An 18,317-nucleotide genomic window follows, 5' to 3' on the forward strand; every position below is an offset into this window, starting at 1 on the left:
CACGAGATCGAACAGACGAGGATAAGTCTAAGTGACCATTTAAGATAGAGGTATCAAATATTTTTTTTTACACACGGTGTTTACAATAAGTAAACAACGTGAGACCACATAGCGTGAATAGAGACTGTCGGCGTCCGGACGCTCCGACAATGGTCCAGTACTTGTTTCGGCAACAAATAAATCTTCTACATCGGCCGCCCATGTATATGATTTTACATGCCTCGATCAAGCCTAGCCCATTGGTTATGCAACTTTCTGTTTGAGAACGTCAGAACGACTAGTCTCCTGTTCGTCAAGACGTCAGCACAAGACTCGAGAGTAGGACGTTTTTGCGGTTATAAACGTCTCTCAAATCTCAATGATTAAATCGCGACAAGGACTCGTCATCCGCTCCATTGCCGCTGCCCTTATCAATATCATCAGCGCCAGCGACCTGTGCCAGCCCGAGAAACCGAGGGACAGGACTGGGGAGATCGATGGGCACGCCAGACCCGCCGCCGCGGCCAGGGAAGCCCCCGCTGCCGTGGCGCGCGCGGCTGCTTGTGGACGCCGCCTCCGCGCTGCACGCCGCCTCGCTCCGCCGCGACGGCACCGTCAACCGCTTCCTGCTCTCCCTGTTCGACCGCACCGCGGCACCCACCCCAACGGCCCCCGTCGGCGGCGTGGCATCCACGGACCACGCCGTCTCCGACCACCTGCGCGTCCGGCTCTTCGTCCCAGAGATCCCCGGCGGCGGCGGCAAAGAGCTCCCGGTGGTCCTGTACTTCCACGGAGGCGGCTTCGTCTTCCACTCCGCGGCGTCGGCGCAGTTCGACGACCTCTGCCGCCGCCTGGCGTCGGCCATCCCAGCCGTCATCGCCTCCGTGGACTACCGCCTCGCACCCGAGCACCGCTTCCCGGCCCAGTACGACGACGGCGAGGCGGCCCTCCGGTGGGTCCTCGCCGGCGCGGGTGGCGCGCTGCCGTCTCCGTCTCCGTCTCCCCCCGCCGCCGCCGCCTTCGTGGCCGGGGACAGCGCCGGCGGCAACGTCGCCCACCACGTCGCCGCGCGCCTCCCCGACGCCGTCGCTGGCCTGGTCGCCGTGCAGCCCTTCTTCGGCGGCGAGGCGCCGACGGAGTCGGAGCTGCGGCTCCACGACGCCCCGTTCGGGGGCCCCGAGCGGCTGGCGTGGCTGTGGCGCGCGTTCCTGCCGCCCGGCGCCACGCGGGACCACGAGGCCGCCAACGTGCCCGCCGCGATCAGGCGCGACGCGGGCGCGGACCGGTGGCGGGCGTTCCCGCCCACGCTGGTGTGCGTCGGCGGGTGGGACGTGCACCAGGACAGGCAGAGGGCGTACGCGGACGCGCTCCGCGCCGCGGGCGCCGAGGAGGTCACCGTGGCGGAGTACCCGGACGCCATCCACGCGTTCTACATTTTGGACGACCTCGCGGACAGCAAGAAGTTTGTGGGCGACGTCGCGGAGTTCGTGAACCGGCACGCACGGCAGCGGAAGAAACGCGCGCTAGACCATGCGAAAGAGTAGTGTAATCCGTTTGCAAGAATCGCAAGAAATCGTAGGACTGGAGAAACTTCCTTGGTGGAAAATTGAGGCAGCGACTGATAGACTGAGCTGCCAGTGTTCATCCCCAGTCCCTCTGTCATTGTTAGTTACCAGCTGGTTTAGATTGATTGTCAGCTCACTCGACTGTGTAGGCTCCAAAACTTCCCAGCCAATCAATGATCGATTCATTGCAGAGGTTTGTCATCAGGATACTGCTTTGATTTGATGGTCCATAGTGTTACTTGTCATCCTGATCTACTATTGCCGTCTCCAAGAATTTTCAGTGTCATTTACAGTCACACTGCCCCTTCTTGGTTTATGTAAGGCCTTTCTAATAGTGGCTTTTGGTTTGTTGATCAGAGCTTCAGGTGATGTAAGTGTATTATAGTTGAGTTATACATTTTGATGTCTTAGGACCTGATTGGCTACCTTTTTGTGGGGTTGTAGCTACAGCTGTTGCTGCAGAGATCAAATTGTTCAATTTCGTTGTAATGTCTAGTCTGTTTTTTTTTTCTTTTTAATATAATCGGCAGTTTTCAGCTTGATTCTTTTTTTAAAAAACTACTTATTCCTACAGAATGTGCTACTTATATGTAGCTGCAGCCGGAAGAGCGTAGCTAATCAGGCTGTTAGCTACGTGTGCTGTCCACCTGTCCCTTTGTAATAGTCGAGGCTTGATGTATCCTCTTTAAAGGATATCGAAGCGAAAGTTTCCATTATTTGAATTTTTTTCCCAGTTCGTTTTGATAAGATATACAAGAAAAGGAGATGTGCGGTTTTGAACTTTGATGAGAGTCCCCTCAAACAAAAACCAAATGCACCTTGCGGTTCCACTGTGGTGTAAATCAAAAGAGGCCCACCAGAAGGGGAGGATCCACAACTCGCAGAAGCGCTCCAATAGTCCAATGGGCAGTATGGAACTGGCCGAACTGTGCTCTGCCTCTGCACGTGCTCCGCTGCTCGTGAGGCCCAGCCGTGCGCCGCGTTTCCTTCTCTTTTTGCCTGACCGAGTCAGTAGAATAGCAGTTGCAGTTGCAGTTGCAGTTGCAGTTGCAGGTGGCCTGATCCGCGTTCGGCCGCCGAGTGTTCACCAAAATTCTTGCAGACTTTGGATTTTTTTTCTCGAATATGCAAAAAATTTGCGTATCATTATAATTAAGAAGAAGAAGAGTTTAACCATATACACGACACGCTTCTCATGAGCGCCTTAGAAGGTCTTACAGTTTGACTGGACCTTCCTGGCAGACTGTTTCAAACTTTGATATTACATAAAAGTAAACAACCGAACTACGAGCAGCGCACTAACCTACGGAGCTGTGCGTCTCCGCTAATGGCCGCGCGACTCTGCTCCGTCATCCGAGAAGAGCCTTCTACCAGTCGTAGCAGTGGTCGCCGGAAACAGCTCGTCCAATGCTTCCACTTCGCTCGACGTCAAGTTCCTTACGAAAAAAGTCGTCGTAGGCTCTCTTGGACGCGGATGAGATTGGACCTGCTGGCGGTGCAAAGCCCATCCTCCGCATGAGCAGCACCTAGCTCCGCTTGGAGATCGGAATGTGCGCCAGCGGCTGAGCGACAATCCGTCTGCTCCGTTTTGGCATGGGTTGCCTTATGGTTGCTACCTTCTGCCTGAGTGGGCTGGCGATTAGTGGCGTCATTCGCTCAAGCTGCACCTCCTTAGTGAAACGTGCGAGACGTCGAGCAGCCTCGCGTGGTGTGGGCGCCGCGTCGCTGGGGGGTGGTGCAACCCTCTACGACGTGGCGGCCCCTGCACTGGTGACATCGGAGACAAGTCTGTCGTCCACCGAGCAGCCGCCGCCGTGAACAGGTGTCCGCCACTGGTGCTTCAACCTCCAGAGGGGCTGTCGTAGCAGACAGACACCCAGGTGTTGGTGCTCTCATTGTGCGGCTCACGACGAGCGAGGCGGCGAGCTCCTCCAGCATTGGGTCGAAAGAGATGACCAATGCGGGGGGGGGGGGCGCACTCACGCACAGCGCCAGCGTCACCGGATCTGGCTCGGGGAAGCTTAGTGCAGCAGTAGAAGTAGGTGTCCTGTCAGCGTGGTCAACAGGCGCACCCATGCCGATCTCCTTTGACTTAGTCTTGCGTCGCCGATGTTGTCGTCGTCTCCCACCGGCGCCCCCCACGGCCCCCGGTGCGGCACCCTTCGCACCGCCGCGCGGCGCGTGCTGGGAGGACGTAGGGTTGTCGCGAGCAGAGTATCGTGGTAGGTTGGCACCCACCGCCGCCGAGGTCGAAGCAGTCCTTCGCCTACAGTCCTTAACGAGGTCCCCAAATCCACGATAGCGCAGGCAACGCCGTGGCAACTGATAAGTCGCTACTCGGTGCGAGTAGGAGAGGCAGTTGAAGCATCTGCCGTGAAGCTCTGCTAGGATCTTCTTGACCTGTGAAAGTTTCTTTTGGCTGGGGCGAGGCTTCGTCAAGGCAGCAGCAGATCCTGTGACCTGTCGGGGGAGGATCTCACGCCACCCATTGGTGTTGGGGGCGGAGACCCGTCCATGGTGGCCGAGGCGTTGGCGAGCAGGGACACGGCCATCCACTAGCCGCACAGGCAAGCCGTTCACCAGCTGCGGGCATGGTCGGTTGTGCTTCCTCCGCCTACAGCCATGTCCCTATCGGCCCCGTTCAGCACCCGCACAGCCGTGCAAAGGCCCCGCTCCCCGACACCCAAAAACTGCGGTTGAACGAGTTTGGCGGCACACGGGGGACGCTGAGGTCAGCTTCGCCGGGCGACGAGCGGCCTCTAGGTATGTCGCGGGGTGGTCGTCATCGGTCTCCTCGTCGTCATCGTCCGCCCACCGCCGGCTCTTCGAACGCCCTTTCGAGGAGCATCCGGGGAAGAACGGTGCCACGGCCAGCGAGAGGGAGGAGTTTGAGGCGTCCAACGATGCCGTGACAGTAGCCCAGGGCCCGAGCGTGCCCGCGGTGTTGCTGGCATCCTGCCCCAGTGGCATTGGGGACGAAGCGCCAGAGCTACCCCCCCCCCGGTCGTCAGCGGCGCGGCCATGGTGGCGTCCCTGGCAGCGTCCTCATCCCCCGGCGGCGTTCGCGCGAGCTCCGCAGGAGGCGGCGGTGGTGGAGCGGCCGAGGCAATGGCGGTCGCGGCGGCTAGTTCCGGTGTTGGTGTCGGCAGCGGCGCAGATGGCCGCAGAGGGGGGCGCTGGAGCACTGGAGCCCGTGGATCCCACATGGGCAGGCTCGACGCCGTTGGTGGCTGCTGTAGTGGAGCCCGACATCATCGTCGGCGTGGACGGAGCGACGGCGGAGCCCGACCTCGACGGCAGCGGTTGCGTGGAGGGCCGCGGAGGGGCTGAAGAGTCGGATCTAGCAGGGACGGCCTCGGGTCCACCACCGGTCGTGGTGGCAGCAGCTTCTGACGCCAGCATCCGCGCGGGCGGCCACAGATCTCGCGGAGGCGCCAGAGTGCCAGATCCAGCGACATCTGTTGTGGGGAGGGTAGGGGAGGTGGAGGGGGAGGGAGGGGGAGGGGAGGGCGGGGGGCGCCGGTGCCGCCGGCGGCGGCGGGTGGGAGGCCGTCAGGTCGGGGCTCTCGAAGAGTTCCGCCTCTCGAAGGGTCGACTTTGGATCTAATTATTGCCTTCCAATTTTATCAAACCAAAATCATGGCACGAAACTGCTAAAGTAACTTTGAGTTGGGACCTAGGTCAATCATTGGTGTGGATTAACCCCTTACATTGATACGGTAGCTTATGATTTGGCTGAGTTCACGTCTATTAATACAAGGCCATGAAGGCCGAGTACGAGATACAAAAAATGATGGCAAGACAATTTTCTACGAGCATCTTCGAAGACTGAGCCGATAAATCCTCGAGATTGACGAAGTCACCACGGACGCCTCACTATCGACGGGAATCTTGTCTACCACTGAATCAAAGTTCAGCTAGGCGCTGACCCATTGCCTAGCGCCTAGTCAGGAGTACTAGGTCCTAGGCGCTCCTAGGCATTTTCCTAGGCGTTTTAGCAATATAGCCATAAATTTTATATATATATATATATATATATATATATATATATATATATATATATATATATATATATTGTGTATATAACTATATATATGTATATAACTACTATATATGAGTCACAGTAAGTATAAAAAGAGGGCCAGTAGACATATCTGATTCCTAGCTGGCTTACTCTTGCTTTCTTGCATGTTCCTAGCTCCTGCAACACATTTTGACAGCTAGTAGCTAGTAAATTAGTCAATAGACAGCTAGCTGTTTATCAAAAAAAAAATAGAAAACATTAAGTTGTGACTTATCTGGATGATTTCAGCAGCCTTCCATCCATGAGCACACTATATCAGCAGCTGATAATTACAATACAAGTGGATAGGATAGTAATACAAGTGCACAACACAATTTATAAATAAAGGACAACACAAGTATATAGTTCTTAGTTCAGGTCTCATAAATCATAAAAGAAGACACACAGACACAAAGTGACACAGCTGCAGTTCATAAGACTAGGGCATCACAAAAGGCTTCACTACTAGATGGAGATGGTCCAGATCATATTTCTTCTTCACTGTAGTTCACATCCTCATCGTCATACTCTTCTTCTTCAAACTCAAATTCTTCTCCTTCATAGAGCTCCCTCACTCTTGCACTTCTACGCAGCTCAAGCTGTTTATCTGCTCCCACTACCTCTCCAATGACAGACCAAGGTATCCTAGTATCTTCCATCTCATCTTCCTTCCCATCTCTAAAGTCAGCTAATGCACAATCATCCCCACCCTCTTAGAGAAAACCTTGAGCTTCAGTTGTATCACTATACAAGAGAACATTAGTGATTTTGTTTGACTTGATCTTTTCTCTCTTACTAAGTAGCTTGGAGTTGAATTGGATATACACCAGCTTGTTGAGGCAGGTTGTAGTAAGCCTATTCCTCTTCTTAGTGCGTATCTATAATTTAAAAAGAGCATTCTCAGTTCTACAATTTAATTATAATGCTGCTGAAACTAAAATGTTCATAATAGATAGGTACTAACCTCTTCAAACCCACTCCAATTTCTTTCACAACCAGAAGAGCTTGATGTCAAAGATAGGGTCCTTGTAGCCATCTTCTGTAAAGCTGGTGTTGCATATCCATATAGTCTCCACCATGATGCTAAAATAAAAAAAAACACCTCAATTAGTTTAGAAAACAGCAAACAACAAACAGCCATGAGCCATGCAAGCTTATAGGAAGTACCTCTACCTGGGTTGTAATCAAAGTTTTCAAAATTCTTAGCAAGCTTCTTGCTAAAGGGTCCTTCTCTGTTCTGAAACTTCTTTAGTTCAATGTTGGCAGCCTGATGCTGCATGTCCTCATCATGATAATAAAATTTCTCAACACAAGCTATAAACCCTTCTGATATTTTGGGCTGATCAAAGATTGATGGGTCACTATAGCTATAGTGAGGATTCAGCAAATAGGCTATCAAATACAATGGAGAATCAAGTCTTCCATTCATCTTCTTGTCAATAACAGCTATTACATCCTTGAACCGAGCCTCAACATTTCCAAAGGCCTCTTTGATCTATCTCTTTGCCTTTAGTAGTTCTCCATAAAGGAAACCCATGGATGGCCTCACATCCCCATCAACCAAACGAAGGACTTTGACCAATGGCTCAAAAACAGTCAATGTTAGCTTCACATCCTTCCAAAAGCTTGGACTCAATATAGTTGCTGTTGCCTCTTTTCCTTTCTTTGATTTCACATCCTTCAATGAGTCCCACCTACTATGAACCACCATCTTCCTTAACTGGTCCTTCTTCTCTTGCATGCTACTCAAAGTGAGAAAGTTTGAAGCAAACCTAGTCACTCCTGGCCTCACTACCTATTTCCCCTCTGTGAAGTATCTCAAGCACTCCAATGTCCTTGTGTGGCCATAGACAAATATGGTAAATGCCTTTGCTTGGTCAACCACTTTCTTGAACCGAGTCATGTTGCCAATTCCTTGGAGCATAAGGTTGATTGTGTGAGCTGCACAAGAGGTCCAAAATATGTGTGGTCTCTTCTCTTCCAATAGCCTCTTTGCTCCTATGTTGTTAGAGGCATTGCCAGTCACTACTTGCACCATATTATCTGGACCAATCTCTTCAATTGCTTTGTCCACAAGATCAAAGATGACCTCACTGGTATGTGAGACATGTGACATCTCCTTAGAGCCGATGAAGGAGGTTCCATCAGCACAATTGGTGCATAGATTCATTATGCTTCTCCTCTTCCTATCTAACCAAGCATTAGTCATAATAGAACATCCATTTTTCATCTTCTCGGCTTCACGCTCCTGCAGCAAACTCTTGGTTCTTTCATATTCTTCTTCTAGCAACTTCCCTCACAGTGCATCCTGAGTTGGAGGTACAAGTCCTGGACCAAACTATCTAATTGCTTCGCACATTTGCTTGAACTCATCATTATCACATGCATTGAAAGTAATTCCTGCCAACACAACATTGAAAGAAGCATAATTAGTGTTCAGTACAGGAAAACAACATCTAATGAACTTTGAAATGTAAAAACAACATAGTATACTAGCAATTTACCATGTGTATAGGCCCATCTTGCAATGTACTTATGCACCTCATTGGTTCTTTCTTTCCAAAGTTCCTTATTTAGTTGTTGTTGCTTCAAAGAATCAGACTTGGTAGCTTTAGGATCAATAGCACGTGTCCATTTGTCAATAGGTCCTAATTTGTGGGGCTCTGAACTTTCAACACAGGTGACTTCATCTAAATCTGTTTCAACCCTAGCTACATGAACTTCCTCTCTAATTTCTAGCTCACGAACAGTCTTCTCCTCCCTCTTCCTTTTTGCATCAGCTAGTGCCTTCTTGCACTTCTCTTTAGCCTCCATAGCCTGTGGTGTTCTTGCTGTGCATTTCTTCACATTCTTTCCTTCATGAGCCAATTACTCCTTCAACCTATGAATCCCTCCTCTCATCTCCTTGTCATAGAGCTTGCACTTCACCTTGTCCTTGTTTCTAGCATCAATAAGAACACCATATTCCCATCCAACATCATCTGAGTTCCTTTTCAGGAGATTAGTTGCCTCAGTTCCTGTTGCATCTGGTGCAGAAAAACCTTGTTCTATCGACATCCTACATTCAAATTCAAGAGTTCAGTCATACTTGTTATAAGTAACAAATTCAAGAGTTTAGTCATACTTCTTAGAATCCAACTTTATTTTTATGGTAGCAACAAATATATACTTGTTATAAGTAAAATGACAACAATGCACTAGTAAATCATATCCATTCATGACATATACATAGATCCACTAGCTGGATCCTAATTTCCCAGAAATTTTTATGTCATACTCAAGATTTTCACAAAATCATTTTGATTTCTTATTGTAGTAACTAAGGTAAATTTACCACATTTTGTACCCAAGCATACAGATCTTGCAGAAGCAGAACTGCATGTGCATATACATGATACGCAATAGTTCGACAATGCAACTCATACACATTGGTTCAGACCCACAATCATGAAGGTGAAGATTGGTGACATAAATGGAACAGGGGAGATGAGCAGGGGAGGAGCTGCCGGCATGGGAGGGGAGAGGATCATGGGAGGGAAGGGAGCTCACCTTGGGGACTTGGGGTGGCCGGCGGGGAGGGGTTCCAGTCGAGGACGAGCAGGACGGCGGCGGTGAGTAGACAACGAGCAGGACCGGCGGCGCATGAGTCGGGGATGAGCTTGGACGAGCAGGGGAGGAGCAGAGGAGGAGCAAGACCGGTGGGAGGAGCAGGGGAGGAGCAGAGGAGGAGCAAGGGAGGAGCATGGGAGGAGCAGAGGAGGAGCAGAGGAGGGGAGGAGGTCGTCCGGCGGGATGGACCTCGCCCAGCGGGAGGAGCAGGACCGACGGGGAGCAGGGGAGGAGCGAATGGTGTCGCGCTCCATTAGCCTCCCGCGCCTGGGTCTCGTGGCTGCGCGGGAATTCCTCCCGCGCTATGATTTGGTGCCAAATCGGAGCCACCCTCGAGCTTGCGCGCCTACGCGCCGCCTAGCGCCGCCTAGCGCCGCGATGCGTGACTAGGGCCCTAGTCGCGGCGACGGGCTTCGCCCAGCGACTAGGCGCACGTAGTCGCCGAGTAATCGTCGCCTAGCCAAACTTTGCACTAAATACACAACGCCGATAAATCCTAAATATTCGCTCTGGTTCTTATAACCACTAAATTAAAAGTCCTTTCGCAGAGAAATCATGACTTTGACAAGCCTAAGTTTTGGTTTGCTATTATTTTAGTTGGACAATAATTAAAAGCCAAACCAGCATACCCTTTGTGACAAATCCACATTATGTTTAAATTATCATAACGAAAATATCTTGTATATATTATTCTCTTCCAAGAATTGAGTTTGACCTTATTTAAAAGAGTTTAAACTCTACATGTTCATTGTTAATGTAAAGTTCTAGATCTAGAGCACATGAAAACTATTTGACATGTTTTATTAAGTGTTAAAACTCTACTTATTATCATGTGCCTGACATCTGGGATGTTACAACAAATAGGTTTATTTCCTAGTATATATGTAGATATGGGCCTACCAACCTAAGGTCAGATGCCATTCTAGTTCTCAGCTAGTCACAAATTACCTTTTTACATGTTGACCTAGATATCTAGAAAAGGTTGCACTAGATTTGCCTTCAGAAGTAATTTTGTAATTGCATAACTATGCCACGTTACAAAATCTATCTTCGTCTTGCCAATCCAAATTACCAATATATGTTGATACATTGTTCTTTATTTCCTCTTCCACCCAGATCTCATCAAAATTCATATAAATTCTACATTCATAGGATCCCCTACTTAGATTGGATAGGATCACTAGTGTCGTATACGTAGATGAATGCCACACGATTTTGATCTCTCTTCCACCCAGACCTCATTACTATTGATATATCTAAACCGGTCAACCAAGATCGTTGTAAAATTCCTCAGTGGGATCGGATGTTCCGTACGACATTGCCTTTTTGCCCCTAAGAGCATATGCCCCTGTGTGTATGCATAGTTCCTCATGTGCATCCACTTCCAAGCAACCACATCATTTTCCATGCATTTCTCCAAGGCATATCCGTAGTATAGATCGATGGATTCTACTCACAGGTGGCCTCTAAATCGACCATGACGGGCAAGAGATCTTCGAGGGATGAATGAGAACATCTCTAGCGTGCAGGATACAAGGTGGAGTATTCCTTGACCGAGCACCATCATGTAGAAAGATATGGACTTATCGAGAGATGGTGCGCGTGCAAGGCTGATCCTACTCTCATGTTTGTGCTCCTCCTCGCCGCTGCCATAGTCTCTAACAATTGTTGTTGGGATTAGTAAGTTGCCAATCGATTCAGACAATAAAGCATATACTTGAAAAAGGGTCATGGTAATTCGATGGTTGAGGTTATCATGGATGAACACCAACACCACTAGCTCGGCAAACATGCAGAATCAGTCGACGCTAGAATAAGTGTTTCCTTTGCAGACAAGCATCTACCAGTAGTTTGACAATAGTTGGGAAATATAGGTCATGTTCGCTTGTCTTATGAGCCGTACTATTTCAGCGAACGAACAATGTTTTTTTCTCACAACAAATCAGCGAACAGTACTTTCAGCCATGGCTTTTCAGCAAAGCGAACAGGCCATAGTCTTGCACATCTATAAGTAACAGTATGAACATATAGTGGCTGAGCCAAGGGTGGGCCAGCAGGGGCCATGGCACCTCTATCATATCACAATATTTTTTTTGCTTGTATAACTTCATAATTTTTATTTATATTAAGAGTAGACCTGAGCAAATTGAGCGCGACCCAGGCCAAGGCTGACGAGTTTTGATCCGCCCACGAACCTTAAAGGATAGGGCCTGGGCACAGACCCTGCTGCCCAGAAAAAATTTTCTTGGCCTGAGCCTAGCCCGAAATACTCTTTTTAGCTATTTTACACTATAAAATGTGTTGCCAGCCCGGGCCTGGCCCGACTTGCCTAGTGGGACGGTCGTTGACGGACTTTTTTGGCCCAAAATAATCGGGCTTTTTTTTTGCCCGACCCGCAAATGCTCAGGTCTAATTAAGAGGGAGATATAGATTGCTATTCGGGCCGGCCCGCTGACACCATGCTGAACTAGGTTTCGGGTTTAGCCAACGGCCCAGACATGACGTGTTGGGCTGTTTTTTTGTGCTGGCCTAGCCCGAAAAGCATGTCACGGCTAATGGGTCAGGCCAGCCCGAAGCCCACAGGATGCCAACAGAGAGAGAGGGAGAAGGGGATCCGACCACTCGAAGTCGGCTGCCGTGTTCGACGCCACCGCGCTCAACTGCTCGAGGCAGTCGCGGGGTCCATGGAGGACGCTGGCTACGCTGGGACGTGGAGGAGCAAGAAACGAAATATCATATGGTTCCATCTTAGTATTACATTATTCCAGAGTTGCCATGTCACCAATGCCATCAAGGTGTTAAAATCTTCTCCTTTAGCAACTGGTGTTGCAGAGCCACCAACAGGGTAGTTTCATAGAGGCGCTTGGGCAGGTGTCGATGAAGCCGAGACAGGAGAGGATCTCCCGCCAATCTTGTGCCGAGAAACAACACTAGAACAAGATGTGATCATCGGCTTCAAGCGCCTGATCACAAAGCTGAGCGCCCACCAGTTCCAACTCCCTTGGCCCGCGTGCTCTTCCACCTACCACCGGTGTGTGTCGAGCGGTGAACGACGCGAGTGGAACCATGCCGGGACGAAGGGCCACGTCCTGGAAACTGCAACCCGACGGGGCGTCACCGTTGGGTGCGGTGCGATGACCGAACTGGATAGGTTTGATACAGAATTTGGGGAAGTAGCAATAGGAATTGAAGTTTTAGGCAGGGAAGCAAAGCAGCAGGCAGGGATCAGACGAAGCTTGCAGAAGGGGCAAGTTTGATACAATGTTTATCATAGATGATTCTCTCCCTCACGCCTATTACATATATGTAGGCAGCGCTGAGCTGGTTGATCACGCCGCGACCCAGTCTTCGCCTGTCACACGCTTGCTCTGCATTCGCGCTCTGGTGGACCTTCTCGGTGGCATCGGTCCAGGCACAGGAACGATGTCTTGTGTTGCCATTGTCAGATGCTGAACAGTGTCCCGTGTCGTAACAGACCACTGAGGCACTGACCATTCATTCATCCATTTCCTACGTCCGTGCACCGTGGTCCAGGCGCCAGAATCCAGATGGCCTGCACAACTGCAGTTTGCAATTGCAAGGCAGAAGCAGAGCATGCCATGCCAATCGCAATCCTTCACTTCCATGTCTTCATCGCCATGCCCCGACACTGTAGCACGATGCATCAATCAAACACCAGAAAAGAGTGCAGCATCCGTTCAACAGCGCAATAGCCCCTTTCCTCCTGAGCTCGATATAGCAAGCTAGCTACTCATCCATTTGGCTAGATACTGTTGCTACCATGGGCCGTCTCCCATCATTACCAAGAATAAAAAGGCGAGCCATGGCCCGGCAAAATCCGAAGCTGCTTCGGCTTCGGCTTTCCTTGGACGCGCCCCAGCAGCACCAGCTTTTTACTCCTCCAAAGTCCAAAGGAAGGAGAAGACGGAAGTTCCCACGAAGCCGCCTCGCCTCCATTTCCAAGCGTGTCTGTCTCCGACGCTTTCCGCCGGCGCCAGCCAGGACTGCCTGGGAGTTCCGCTAATCATTTCGCTAATGCGTCGCGGATGCATGGAATGAAATGAAATCAGTGACTGAATGATAGAGGCATAGGCACGCACGCCTGAGTTCGTTCTCTTCACTGAATTGATTGGCCGGTCCTGGTCGATTGGACGGACGTGATCCACCGGCCACCGGACAGAGAAATCTCACCGAACCAATACGCATCGTGCGATGTGCGGCTCCTGCAAGAACTCTCTGCAGCAATCTCGATTCGCTGTGAGCCTGTGACCGAAAGGCTTCCGGTTTCCCAACTCGGTGGCTAGGTTCTCGTCGCTGTGGCACGAGCCGTCACTAGTCACTTCGGCAGTTTCTTAAATATAGACTAATTATAAAACTAATTGTACAGCTTACAACTAATTTGCGAGATGAATCTTTTAAAGCTCCTTTGGCACGGCTCATCCAAAACGGCTTCATCGGTGAAACCAAAGCCGGTGAAGCCAGAAAAACTGGTTTTTTCTGGCTTCTAGTTTATTTTAACTCCGGCTTACAAAACGGCTTCACGCTACAGTGCCTCGATTTACACAAAATAGATGAAGCCGAAGCCGGCATAAGCCGTGCCAAAGAGACTCTAAGTCTAATTAGTCCATGATTTGACAACTTGGTGCTACAGTAAACATGTGCTAATAATGTATTAATTAGGCTTAATAAATTCGTCTCGTGAAGTATTGACGGATTCTGTAATTTATTTTTTATCAGTATCGAACGCCCCTAAATTTCAGTGGCCGGATCAAAAACAGCCCCTTAGCAGCACTTTATAGGCGCCCGCCCGGACGGACGCATTGGTGGGCCGTGGGCATTGGCAGCGCCATGTTCCTGCTTCAAAAATCAGGTGCTCCAGCGGAGAACCAAGGGGCCAGCCTGGACGCTTGAGGATTTGTGCAAGTATACTTCAGCAGAAGAAGATCCTTAGCCCACTTTTAGCATCCCTTGATCATGCCACGTTCAAGTTTGACTTTTCAAGAGCACTCAAGGTGTTTCATACTGTATATTCTCATTATACTTCATCACAGACTAGACACCATAGGCGTCGCAGCTCAACTGTTCACATGCACAACTCAACTCCCTAAATAAATAAACAAAATCCACAGGCATAAACAAGAAAAGGCGACACGAGGAAAAGAAAAAAGAAGAGTTTTTCTCCCCCTCCGGCAACTCGGCAAGGCAGCACGGCGGCACTGGCCATGGTAGTGTGACCACACACTGATTGCTCTGTCTCTCCATCCGTCCACGGGCTGACGGGCATCGCCATCACATGACGCTGCACCCGGCATTGGGGTCCTCGCAGCAGTGCTGCTGCTGGGGGTAGTACAGCTGCCGGGCGCCGCCGCCGCCGTAGTACCACCCCTGGCTGTCGTACACCGGCACGCCGTAGTAGCCCCCGGGCGCGGCCGGCTTGCCGCACCGGCAGTAGCCGTTGTAGCCGCCGCAGCCGCAGCCGTACCCGCCAGCGCCAGTGCTGTAGTCGTAGCCCGGGTTGTAGCCGTAGCCGGACACGGACCCGGCGGGCACGGGCCAGATGGACGGCACGGCCACGCCCTGCGCGGCGCGCGGCGCCATCATCGGCGGCGGCGCGATCGGCTCGCCGCGCGGCGGCTCGGGCCCGGCCTTGGCTGCCATTATCTTCTCCAGGAGCGGGCCGAGGTCGGCCTTGGTCATGCCGGGCTTCGCGTCCGCCGCGGGGGCCCCGCCGTCGAGGTCGAACTTCACCTTCTTGGCCCCCGCCTTCCCGTCCTTATTGCCTTTCTCCGCCTTGTCTGGCTTGGCATCCTTGTCGCCCCTGCCCTCCTTCTTCTCGGCCTTCTCTTCCTTCTTCTCCGCCGCCTTGGCGCCCTCCTTCTCGGCCTTGCCGGCGTCCTTGGGCTTTTCGCCGCCGCCGTCCTTGGCCTTGCCGGCGTCCTTCTTCTCCTTGCCCTTGACGTCCATCTCCTTGATGACCCGGCCGGCCTTGCAGCAGAGCTTGTTGCAGACCATTTCGGCGTCGAACGGCCCGGAGATCGTCACGGTATTGCTCTTCTCATCAAACGAGATCGTCTTGATGTTCATCTTGTCTGCGCAACACAAATCAGTCAGAATCAGCCATGCTCATGCCCTTGTGCGGCCAGTCAATCATCAGCACATAACAGTACGTTAATAATTAATTATAATAATTAACAAAAAACACAAAACAGTTGTAAACAGCAGCTGACAGGTGACCCCAACAACTGGCGAGGTGAACGCTCATGCAGCCATGTGACGGCAGCGGGCCCACATGTCAGCGAGGCTATCAGGCAGTGTGTGTGACAACTGACAGGCCCTGGTGAACCGCAGAGGCGTCTCTGCATTCGTGAATGATGAATGGTGATGAGAGCGGTAGTACAATACTGGACTGCACCTTGGATCTTGCAGAGGACTTTTCTGATCTTCTTGTAGCATCTCTCGCATTCAAGGTCAACCTTGAGGACGATCGTGGAGATCTGCAGCAGAGAGATCGAATGACGGGTATAAACGCAGTACTATTATTGGAAGCAGACCCAACTGTGTACAACAATTGTCATGTTTTTAGTCAGGGATTAGGCAGTACTCCCTGATACAATGAACTCACAAAGCAGGAAGATTTCACATATGAAGTTTACTACTAATTACTAAAAACAAGTACACAGTGCATTCCCAGCGAGCCCGTGGAAAGGCAAAGAAAAAACCATGTCTAGATGGACATGACCTGGACCAAAAATAAAAGGCAGGGAAAAAGACGGTGACTCATGAATCCTACAGTATGTTTGAAAAGATAGCGATTGCGATACAAATGCGAAAACGACAGTAGCGGAGGTTGGGGAAAAATTGTAGCTTTGTTGAAAAGCCTGTTTGGAGGACTGAAAACCAGACAAATGGACAAACCAGACGTGAGCCTTCATCATCTTGGCATGGAAGCGGTTGGGGAAACAATTGGATTCTGCTGGTCAGAGTCACCCAGGGCCAGGGAACATTTGCTTGATCTGTACTTCAGTCGCCATACCATACCACATACCCCTCTGCCCTCTGGTTGAGTGCTTCACACTTTATATAAGGCTACTATACTTATATTTGTGTTTAGACCAAAAATCCCAATAAGCTTTTCAAGTGTCCCTATCAAACGTAACTCTCTGGTTTGTTTAGTCCTCCTGAATTTCTGAACATGCTTTCTCGTTAATCTATCAGCAGAAGAATGACCATTTCTTTCTCTACTGGGCTGGGGCTGTGTCCGTGAGCTCCTAACCGAAAACCCAATGGCCTCTAATTCTGAAAGCTGCAAGCAGTGGAAAGTGTGTGTGTGTGTGTGTGTGTGTGTGTGTGTGTGTGGGTGGGTGGGTGGGGGGGGGGGGGGGGGGGGGGGGGGGGGGGGGTCGAGAGAAACACAGCACACAGAGATCGATCGACGCCATTGAACTGAACCACGAGTCTTGCACAATTGCAGTTCCTCCCCAGTAACAGCCACCAACAAGACACGAATGTTTCTACCGAGAGCTCAGCGCACGCACGCAGGCAAAGAAAGATCGACAGGGCTCATATCGCGCAGAGGAACCCGGGAAGCGGCAGAGAGGGAACAAGTACAGAAGCATCGCGCGCATCAGGACTCATCTCATCGGCGTTCGAGTTCTTACCTTGTCCGCCATGGGAGTGGCGCTCGAGTGAGTCGCCGATCCGTCACCGTCCTGGTGGCCCGCTCGCTCCGAGCTCCGGGGTGCCGGCTGCCGCGGGAGTGCGTGTGTGCGTGCGCGTGGGGAAGGAGAGCGAAGGTTGTAGACGGAAGAAGGGATGACAGAGGGGGCGGTGGGTGCGGCGCTTTAAAACCGGAGCCTGAGCTGCGCACGCAGGCACGCAGTGCGTCCCGAGCACCAACCCCGGGCCACCGACGCGTGGGCCCCCGGTCCGCGCGCCTCTTTGCCCCCTATTAGCTGTGCCTGCCGCATGTGGCGAGGCATTGCGTTGCCATGGCAGTGGCACTATGGCCGTGCCTTGCCAAGTTGCCAGTCGGTGGCCGCTTGGGGCATTGGGCACACTGACACGCGACTACCGACCAGGACGCTTGGGTCCTCACAGGAGGAAATCACATCGGCGTACTAGCGCCATCCGTCCAGAGACCAAACAAGCAAAAAACATTTTCTGAAATGAAATGGCACGACACGCACCTTTCATCACCAAACAAAAGCTTTGTTCGGCACGGCTCGAAATGGCTTTTTATTACAGTGTGCGGGAGGAGTTGGAATCAGAGAAAAAAAATATTGGTTTCACACGCTTCTAGATCATTTTAAGACTCGAGAGAAAAATAACTCTTTACTATATTGTACGGAAGAGCTTGAGTCGGAGTCGTAGCACATGTTAGATTTTGGATGAATCAGTTCTTGACACACGTGGCTGATATTGTTTTCATGCACAGAATCAACGCCGTAGATGCTCTTATCATAATGTTATTTGGTCATATTATTTTCATATAGGAGTTTTGATTTTCAAAATCAAACTTTCTTTATATAGTACTCTACTAATGGATTTTAAAATCATAATCTTTGCTGGTACCTTTTAGATACGAATCCAACAATACATATTTGTGGCATACTCCTATTGATTTACTGGCATGTTTGGATTGACGGACGTACCGATCCACAATCATCCGAACCTAGAGTGTCTGTTTGGTTTGTGTCATGTGTTGAAGAGATCTGACAGCAACCCATCCTTGGTAATCTTCCCCGCTGGCCTAATTTGATGGATTGGCCAATTCCTCAAAAATTGTTGGACAACGTGGCTCCGTTCCATGATGGACGGATCAAACGATGCCGCAATCCAAACAGATTGAAAATGGTAAAGGCTAATGACTTGCATACAATCGAGAGCTGGCAGGGTAAGTAAGAGTAATAAATAAATAAAGACAGGAAAACATCTCATCGCAGCATGTATCGCTTGGGCAGGCCAGGCAGTGCTTGTGCTAGCATAGCAGCAGTGATGTCATGCCAGTTGCCACCCTCTCTGTCTGAGAGCCTGCGTGCGTGCAGGCAGCCAGGCAGGCGGCCACGGAAGTGGACACCTCACTAGGCGGCGCCTCTTCATGG

The 18,317-nt window shown here is 50.8% G+C and overlaps 3 protein-coding genes across 3 annotated transcripts; 1 reads left to right on the forward strand and 2 right to left on the reverse strand.

Moving 5' to 3' along the window:
* Positions 1–426: 426 nt before the first annotated feature.
* On the forward strand, positions 427–1,734 carry LOC136547156 (probable carboxylesterase 18). The gene has a single exon (XM_066539126.1). It carries the CDS (start codon positions 477–479, stop codon positions 1,521–1,523), a length of 1,047 nt encoding a protein of 348 aa, XP_066395223.1. The 5' UTR covers positions 427–476; the 3' UTR covers positions 1,524–1,734.
* A 5,668-nt stretch (positions 1,735–7,402) lies between these two features.
* Positions 7,403–8,421, reverse strand: LOC136544538 (uncharacterized). Its single transcript, XM_066536670.1, has 3 exons — positions 8,149–8,421; positions 7,908–8,007; positions 7,403–7,797 (listed from the first exon to the last, which is right to left on the reverse strand). Exons 1-3 carry the CDS (start codon positions 8,419–8,421, stop codon positions 7,403–7,405), a joined length of 768 nt encoding a protein of 255 aa, XP_066392767.1.
* Positions 8,422–14,215: 5,794 nt separating this feature from the next.
* LOC136547157 (protein PYRICULARIA ORYZAE RESISTANCE 21-like) lies at positions 14,216–17,033 on the reverse strand. The gene is made up of 3 exons (XM_066539127.1): positions 16,875–17,033; positions 15,629–15,710; positions 14,216–15,305 (listed from the first exon to the last, which is right to left on the reverse strand). The coding sequence occupies exons 1-3, from the start codon at positions 16,884–16,886 to the stop codon at positions 14,506–14,508; spliced, it is 894 nt and encodes a 297-aa protein (XP_066395224.1). The 5' UTR covers positions 16,887–17,033; the 3' UTR covers positions 14,216–14,505.
* Positions 17,034–18,317: the final 1,284 nt, after the last annotated feature.

This window comes from Miscanthus floridulus, chromosome 3, assembly GCF_019320115.1.
Source record: "Miscanthus floridulus cultivar M001 chromosome 3, ASM1932011v1, whole genome shotgun sequence".
Taxonomy (NCBI): Eukaryota; Viridiplantae; Streptophyta; class Magnoliopsida; order Poales; family Poaceae; genus Miscanthus; species Miscanthus floridulus.